General features: G+C 47.7%; 1 protein-coding gene across 4 annotated transcripts in view; it reads left to right on the top strand.

The window, feature by feature from the left end:
• parp10 (poly(ADP-ribose) polymerase family member 10) overlaps nt 1-8,504 on the top strand; it is a 55,432-nt gene extending 46,928 nt beyond the window's left edge. For all 4 annotated transcript variants that reach the window (XM_043690907.1, XM_043690906.1, XM_043690905.1 and 1 more), the window contains 3 exons: nt 3,694-3,830; nt 5,212-5,380; nt 6,865-8,504. In XM_043690907.1, coding sequence (XP_043546842.1) covers nt 3,694-3,830; nt 5,212-5,380; nt 6,865-7,157 — 599 coding nt within the window. In that variant the 3' untranslated portion in view covers nt 7,158-8,504. The remainder of the gene's footprint in view (nt 1-3,693; nt 3,831-5,211; nt 5,381-6,864) is intronic.
• Nucleotides 8,505-8,958: the final 454 nt, after the last annotated feature.

The following is an 8,958-nucleotide window of genomic DNA, read 5'->3' as shown; positions in this document are numbered from 1 at the left end:
ATGCCTGCGTCTAAGGCATTATAAAAATGACAAAAAGCAGTGGTCCCAAAACAGATCCTTGTGGCACACCACTAGTAACCGGACTCCAGGCTGAATATTTTCCATCAACCACCACTCGCTGCCTTCTTCCAGAAAACTAGTTTCTAATCCAAACTGTTAAATCACCCTCAATCCCATGCCTCTGCATTTTCTCCAACAGCCTACCATGTGGAACCTTATCAAAGGCTTTACTGAAGTCCATGTACACCATGTCAACTCCCCTGCCCTCATCCACATGCTTGCTCACCTTCTCAAAAAACTCAATGAGGTTTGTGAGACATAACCTGCCCTTGACAAAGTCATGTTGACTATCTGAAATCAAATTGTTGCTTGCTAGATGATTATAAATCCTATCTCTTATAATCATTTCCAAAACCTATCCTACAACTGAAGTAAGGCTCACTGGTCTATAATTCCTTGGATCATCTCTGCTGCCCTTCTTGAACAAGGGCACAACATTTGCAATCCTCCAGTCCTCTGGTACAATGACAACTCAAATATCAAAGCCAAAGGCTCTGCTATCTCCTCCGTAGCTTCCCAGAGAATCCTCGGATAAATTCCATCCGGCCCAGGGGACTTGTCGACCTTCACTCCTTCTAGAATTGATAACACCTGTTTGTAATTAGCCTTGATTCTTTCTAGTCTAATATCTCATATCTCATTCTTCTCCTCTACAATATTCTCCTTTTCCTGAGTGAAAATCGCTGAGAATTATTCGTTTAGCACCTCTCCAATCTCCACAGGATCCACATTCAACTTCCCACTTCTGTCTTTGACTGGCCCTATTCCTACCCTAATCATCCTTTTATTCCTCACATACCTATAGAAAGCTTTAGGGTTCTCCTTTATTCTATTTGCTAAAGACTGCTCGTGTCCTCTCTTTGCTCTTCTTAACTCTCTTTAAATCATTCCTAGCTGATTCCCCAGTTGCTCCTAATATATATATAAATGCATTGGGATTCTTCTTAATCCTACTTGCTAAGGACATTTCCTGCTCCTTTTGAGTTCTCCTAATTCCTTGTTTAATTTCTCTCCTGCTTCCTTTATATTCCTCAACTGCCTTGTCTGATTTCACTTGCCTAAACCTTACATTTGCTTCATTTTCCTTTTTGATTAACCTGTCAATATCTCTTGTCATCAGGTTTTCTGATTCTTGCATCCTTATCTTTCATTCTGATCCCGAACTCTGATCAACTATTCTTTAAAAGACTCCCACATGTCAGACGTGGATTTACCCTCAAACAGCTGACCCCAGTCTAATTTCTCAAGTTCCTGCCTAACACTGTTGTGATTAGCCTTCCCCCAATTTAACATTTTCATCTGAGGACCAGTCTTATCCTTAACCATAAATATCTTAAAACTTAATGGAATTATGATCACTGTTCCCAAAATGCTCATTACGAAGACTTTGACCACCTGGCCAGGCTCTTTTTCCCAATACAAGGTCTAATTCTGCCCTCCCCTCGTTGGATTATCTACATGTTGTTTCAAGAAACCCTCCTGGATACACCAACCATTCTGCCCCATCTAAGCCCCTGGCTTAGAGCATTTTGGGAACAGTGATGATAATTCCATTAAGCTTTAAGATATATGGGGAAGGTAAAATCACCATCTACAGTAGCCCTGTTGGTTTTACACCTTTCCACGATCTGCTTACATATCTCTTCCTCTATCTCCCACTGATAATTGGGAGGTTTATAGTATAACACCATCATAGTGACTCATCTTTCTTAGTCCATATTGCCTCACTGGATGATCCCTTCAAGATGTAATCTTAGTGCAACTGTGACATCTCCGTAACTAGTATTGCAACTGTGTCATGTCCTTTACTAGTAATGCAACTCCTCCATCCTTTTACATCCCTCTCTAACACATCTGAAATATGTAAACCCTGGAACATTGAGCTGCTAGTCCTGCCCTTTTCTCGAGCATTGTAGTTTCATGTACTAATCCAGGCTCGATGCTCATCTGCCTTACCTACTATACTCCTTGCATTGAAATAAAAACATTTCAGACCACCAGTCCTGCTGTGTTCATTAACCTGGTCCGAACCTATTCTTCCTGTTAGACTTAATTGCCTTAATTTCTCTCTTAATTGCTGACCACCTTCTTTGGTTCCCACACCCCCCCTACCCCCAACATCCTAGTACCCACCACACTAGTTTTAAACACCCACCCCCACATTGAATGGCACTAGCAAACCTCAGAAGTGACATTATGGGGTAAATATTGTTTGGGGCACTGGGGGTGGGGTCGGGGGGCATCCCTTCCTTTCTGGAACTCACTCACCCCTCCCAGGGGCTACATTCCAAACCCCTGAGAACGTGGACTGCCTCATGGGGAAGCTGGGCCCCTGTGATGGTATAGTGCCTCCTCTCTGTGAGTGTCAGTAAGGTGCTGAAAACCTCCTGTCTGAGAGTTTAACCCTCTCCTGTCCAGCTACAGGGACCGGGTGTAGGTTGTGCTGTTGCCTCTGGGGAGGTTGTGACTCTCAATTTAACCCGATACACATACATCCAGCTGGGGGGGGGGGGGGGGCAGTGGGACTCTGACCAGACACACATGACCTTCGATGTGGAAACCATTGCATAAGCAGATCATCACAGCGACACCTCCCACGGTTAAACTAAACCAAACCAATTTGGAGCCCAGGCAGCCAACCCGTTCCCATATCCCTCAAACTGTTTTAGCCTCAGATATTTATCTGGTTCTCTGTATGTGATGGATATTGCCTGCTGCATTCTGCTCAGCTGCTCATGGATCGCTGTGCCAATCAAGTAGTTTGCGTATGACTGTATATGTAAATGTCACAGCGCCCCATGGAAAGCAGAATTTATAGCTCAGTCCAATTCGGTGATATTGGTTGAGGAATGAATATTAATATAATAGTGAACATCCCCTTTATTTTCTTTATTCATTCATGGCATGAGAGCATTGCTGGCTAGGCCCAGCATTTATTGCCCAACTCAAATGCCCAGAGGGCAGTTAAGAGCCAATCATATTGCTGTGGGTTTAGAGTCACGTGTAGGCCGGACCAGGTAAGGATGGCAGTTTCCTTCCTTGAAGGACATGAGTGAACCCACTGGGTTTTTCCGACAATCGGCCATGGATTCATGCTCATCATTCCAGATATTTACTGAATTCCAATTCCACCATCTGCCATGGTAGGTTTCCAACCTGGGTCCCCAGAACATTACCTGGGTCTCTGGATTAGCAGTCGAGGGTGGGCGCTGGAAAAGCACAGCAGGCCAGGCAGCATCCCGAGTAGCTGGAGAATCCACGTTTCAGGCATAAATGAGTGATGAAGGGCTTACGCCCGAAACATCGATTCTCCTGCTCCTCGGATGCGGCCTGACCTGCGGTGCTTTTCCAGCACCACGCTGTCGACTCTGACTCTCCAGCACCTGCTCACTTTCTTCTCTCTGGATTAACAGTCCAGTGATAATACCACCACCTTCCACTTGCTCCTCCTCCAGCGACTGCTGTGTGGTCTGGCTTTGCCAGCATTAAAATTTGCAACGAGAATGGAAAGTGGAGTGTGTTGGTAACTGAGAGGGGGGCTCTCAGGTAGTTTGGCTGTTGCGGGGGATCGAGAATTTAAATGCTAACCCAGGGTGAGTCTGCTTTATGACTAGCTGCTGTCTTTCCCCACAGATACTGATGTGTCATGTTTAGCCTCTGGACGAATCGAGCTGGTCCATTTGGACGAAGCAAGTGAGGAATATTGTAAAATGGTGCGACATTTTTACGACACCCTGAAAGATATGCATAATAAAATCCGCATCATAAAGGTGAGGACACAGCAGTTTCCGCTCATACCTCCTGCTGGTTTGCTGTTTAAAAGTCATTGCGTTGTGAATGGGGTTGGGCGGGGGAAGAGTTCCCTCTCCCGGTGTGGGCTCCAACCTTTGAGCTGAAAGTTCACAGCCTCTGACGTCTGTGCGATTCTACACCAGGGAGCAGGTTACAAGGCCAGTGTCAGCAGCAGGGATTCTGTGTCAAACTCCCCTGAAAAACCATCACACCCACAACATCGAGTTAGGCTCACCCTTCATCAACGTGGGAATACTTTCGACAGATATAACATTCTTACCAATAATAATGGGGAAAAATGAGGACAGCAGGTGCTGGAGATCAGAGTCGAGAGTGTGGTGCTGGAAAAGCACAGCAGGTCAGGCAGCATCCGAGGAGCAGGAGAATCAACGTTTCGGGCATTAGCCCTTCATCAGGAATTAGGTGCTTTTCCAGTGCCACACTCTTGACTCTTATCGATAACAATCCCATGATATAGAAACACAAGAATAGAAAGCACTAGTTGAAATATTGAAGTGTACTGTGGGAATTGTTTGTCTCATCGAAGTTTGTCATGCCACTGAGAAGGTTGGGAATCATTGGTCTAGACGTTAACAAGCAGCTGATGTGTCCTTGGGGTTTTTATTACCCCAGGTGCTTCAGATTGTCATCACAAATGGGCAAGAGCTGCTGACATCATTTGCTTGTTAACTTCTGCCCCCAAGCAATGAGTTGTTTTGCTGCATGTTTTTAAGATTGTCTTTGCACTTGTAAAGGTGAATCTGCCACACCGTCACATTTGATAGACAGGAAAGATTAGCTGTTCCTCTGTTTTTCATTCCTGGGATGAGGGCGTCACTGGCTGGGCCACTGTTTATTGACCATTCCTAATTGGAGTCACATGTAATCCAGACGAGGCAAGGATGGCAGATTTCCTTCCCAAAAGGGCATTAGGGCTTTTCTTATCTCTGACATTCGGCAATGGTTTCATGGTCATCGTTAGATTCCTAATTCCAGGTATTTATTGAGTTCCACCTGCAGTGGCTGGATTTGAACCCGGGTTCACAGAACATTAACGGTGCAGTGATAATACCACGATGCCATCACTCCCCCACCCACATTGTGGATTATGTGAAAGGGGAATGTTTAAATCCAGGTGATTGATCGATACTCTGCAAATGTATACAGCCATAAAAATATTTTGGTGTAAGCTGCATCACTCTCGCTGTCTCTCTTCCCCTCCCCTTCCTGCCTTTCTTTAACTCTAACTCTCTCTCTCTCTTTCCCTCCCCCTTTCTCTCCGTCTCTCTCCCTCTCTCCTCCCATCCCCCTGCCCACATCTCTCCTGGAGGGTAACCTGTGACCATGTCCCTGCTGCAGGTTGAGAAGGTGAATAACCCGCTGTTGTACCAGCAGTACATGTTGAAGAAGACCAGTATGGCAGCCACACAGACAGACGTCGAGAGGATCCTATTCCATGGGACCTCTGAGGGGAGCACCAGAGAGATCTCCATGCATGGCTTCAACAGGAGCTTCTGTGGGAAAAATGGTAAGTGTCAGTCAATATCTCCGTGCCCTGACCAAGGCTGGCAGTCAGGGGTCACGGTATCCCAAGGACATGGGGGTCCGGGTCACAGTGTCCCAAGGACCCAGGGGATCAGGGGTCACAGTGTCTCAAGGACCCAGGGGATCAGGGGTCACAGTGTCCCAGTGGGGCGGGTCTCAGAGTCATGGTGACCTGAGGACACGGGGTCGGGGGCATAGTGACCTGAGGATGGGGGGGGTTAGGGGTCACGATGTCCTGATGACAAGGGAGGTTTGGGGTCAGGGAGTCCTGAGGGTCAGGGGTCATGGTATACCAATGGGCGGGGTGTTGGGGTCACACCATCCTGAGGACGGAGACGTCAGGGTTCATGGTGACCTGAGGATAAAGGTCAGGGGTCACACTATCCTGAGGCTTTAGAGTCAGAGTGTGGTCTGGAAAAGAACAGCAGGTCAGGCAGCATCCGAGGAGCAGGAAAATTGACATTTTGCGCAAAAGCCCTTCATCAGGAATGGTTAGGGGTCAGGGTGTCCCACCATCTTAAGGATGGGGCTGTCAGGGGTTACGGTGAACTTGGGACACGGGGGGGGGGGTCAGAGGTCACGGTTATCTGAGGGCAGGATGTTACCGGGAGAATTTGAGCTATAGAGACATGCTGAATAGGCTAGGGCTGTTTTCCCTGGAGCATCGGAGGCTGAGGGGGTGACCTTGTAGAGGTTTATAAAATCATGAGGGGCATTGATAGAGTGAATAGACAAGGTCTTTTACCCAAGTTAATAGAATCGAGTACCAGATGGTATAGGTTTAAGGTGAGAGGGGAAAGATTTAAAAGGGACCTAAGGGGCAACGTTTTCATACCACGTGTATGGAATGAGCTGCCAGAGGAAGTGGCGGAGGCTGGTACAAATACAGCATTTAAAAGACATCTGGATGGGTTTATGAATAGGAAGGGTTTAGACGGATATGGCCAAATGCTGACAAATGGGACTAGATTAATTTAGGATATCTGGTCGGCATGTATGAATTGGATCAAAGGGTATGTTTCCATGCTGTACATCTCTGACTCTCTGATTTTAGATAATCTCACACCAAATCCTGATGCTTCAATGCTCCTCACCTTTGTATCCTTGCCTCCACCCCTCAGAAGTTCCTGTAGCTTCAGTCTGCGTCTCCTGGCTACCTCTGAAGGGTCTAGGATTGTGTAGCTCCCAGTGCCTGGTTCCATTTCCCTCCGTCCCTGCCCACCTCCTGCCAGCCAAAGCCGGGCACTAGTCTTGGTGACCACCTACTGCATTCTTCACATCGCTGCCAGCTCTGACCCATTCAGTCTCATCACATGACAATGGGATTTGGCGCCACAAATGGTGCATCATAAGTGCGATTAGTTGTTGCATTGGACTGGACCATTTCCGGTCGGTGCCTTTGGAGATTTGGGAGGGTGAGGGAGATATCAGGGAAACACTAACTGGTGTGGTTTGCTTCTCTTCCAGCGACCGTCTATGGGCAAGGCGTTTACTTTGCGGTTAATGCTGTTGTCTCAGCACAGGACCAGTACTCACCACCAAATGCCAAAGGACATAAGTTTGTGTTTGTGGCTAAAGTCCTGACTGGAACCTACACCAATGGCAAGGCCGAGATGAAGACCCCACCTCTGAAAGAGAACAGTGAGATGCCAGTCAGATATGACTCACTTGTCGACAACTCTGAGAAACCGAAAATATTTGTCATCTTCAATGACACCCAGGCGTACCCTCAGTACCTGATCACCTGCCAGAACAACTGATACCTTTGGTCAACAGCTCCTCACGGACATTACTCTACTCTAGCTTTCTGCCATGTTCCAGAACAATCCCCTGCCCTCTGTACTGGTTGAACCATACCTGTCTCCCTGTGGCTGATGGGTAGACTATCCAGAGCAGGTTTGAACCAGCACACTGAGCCTTGCCTGAGTCAGGCAGTGGATAGTAACAAGTCCCTTCTCTGTCTTTAACACCCCCCCCCGCCGCTCACTGCCATTCTAGCTAGCTTTTTGAAGTCATCTGAAGTTCCTCACTCCACCCCGGCCATCCAGGAAAGAGAAACCTTTTTTCCCTCTGGGATGTATCTTGAGAAGTCCTTGCTGCCCACCTGATTGTGTAGGCCTACTTTCTGCTGGTGACTGTTTTGAGCAGACTGCCTTGTTCCCAGTCTTATGACATCTCTTTCCACATGGGGGGTGGGTGGGTATCTTTATTCGTTCATGGGATGCGGGTGCCTCTGTGTGTGTGCGTGGGCCAGTTTTTGTTGCCCCATATCCAATTGCCCTTGCATGGTTTTCTTGGTCGTTTCAGAAGGCAGTTAAGAGTCACCCACATTGCTGTGGGCCTGGAGTCACTTGGAGGCCAGACTGGGTAAGGATGGTGGATTTCCTTCGCTAATGGACATAATTGAGGCAGGTTTACAACAGTCACCGTTACAGAGACTAGCTCTCAATTCCACGCCTCTTCAATTGCAAGATTGGAACGTCGGTCCTCAGACCCACGAGCAGGTTTTTAGATTTAATATTTGGGGGAACCATCTGTTCCTCAAATGGACTTTTCAATTGGCAAAGATGACCTCCTCCTTACCATCTGAGGTTTGCGTGGGAGGTTGGGAGGAGCTTGGTTGATTGATTACTGGAGCGGGAAGAGGGTACGCAACGTCTGCACTGCAGCCGCCTCAAGGAAGTGGCTGTGTAGTTACAGCTTGAGGGGCAATTAGGGATGGCCAACAGAGACTGGCCCTGTCAGGAACCCCTCCCACATCCCAACAATTAGTTAGGACAGGTCTTCGGTGACTGCAGTCCCTGAACCACTCCAGTTTTGTCTCCCTGTGTAATGTTTGAATGTGGAAACTGCACAATGTCGAAACTGTGAATGCTTCCAACAGAGTCTGGGAATCCTCCCTTCCTAAATCCGAGATTACGGCATTCGCTCCATAAGGCGCTGGAGTCTTCCTGTGCAGAGGCAGGGGGCCCTCAAAATGGCTTGCTCTTCTTTCGTTCGAAGCACATAAAGTCTTGCTTTTATTTCTTTTAAAATATAACATTTAAAGCATTTTGTGAGATATTTGATTCTTGTTGGTGGGAAATGGGCACATAAGATTTAACCTTTTGTTTTGAGTGTAAAGAACTTTCTTTGCTGGATGCTGGGGCTTGTGGGAGGGGGAGCGTGAGCAGTCACTATCGAGTTGAATGCTAAAGCTGATTGAGGGGCTGAATGGCCTTCTGCTTCTATTTCTTAGGAGCCTGGCCTTCGGGGGGGATCAGCTGCCCAGGGTGAGGGAGAGGAGTGTGGGGAGGGGTCAGCCATTGGTGAGATAGGGAGAAACAGAGTGAAATTAATTAGTGAGGCCGACTTCAGGGTCCTGCACCAGAATACTCCCAGGTGCTGGATTGGCTGAGTTCAGGCCGGTCAGTGCTGCTATTGACCTCAGTGCCTTAGGGTTGGGTGATGGGGAGTTGGTGGGGGGGGGGTAGGGGTGTGGTGATAAATGAATGGGGTTCCTTCTGCCTCCTCCACCCATCGACCTCCCACCTCTGACCATCAGTCAAGAAGAAATGTGTG

This window comes from Chiloscyllium plagiosum, chromosome 5 (genome assembly GCF_004010195.1).
Source record: "Chiloscyllium plagiosum isolate BGI_BamShark_2017 chromosome 5, ASM401019v2, whole genome shotgun sequence".
NCBI classification, from domain to species: domain Eukaryota; kingdom Metazoa; phylum Chordata; class Chondrichthyes; order Orectolobiformes; family Hemiscylliidae; genus Chiloscyllium; species Chiloscyllium plagiosum.
This window is presented reverse-complemented; position numbering and strand designations above follow the sequence as displayed.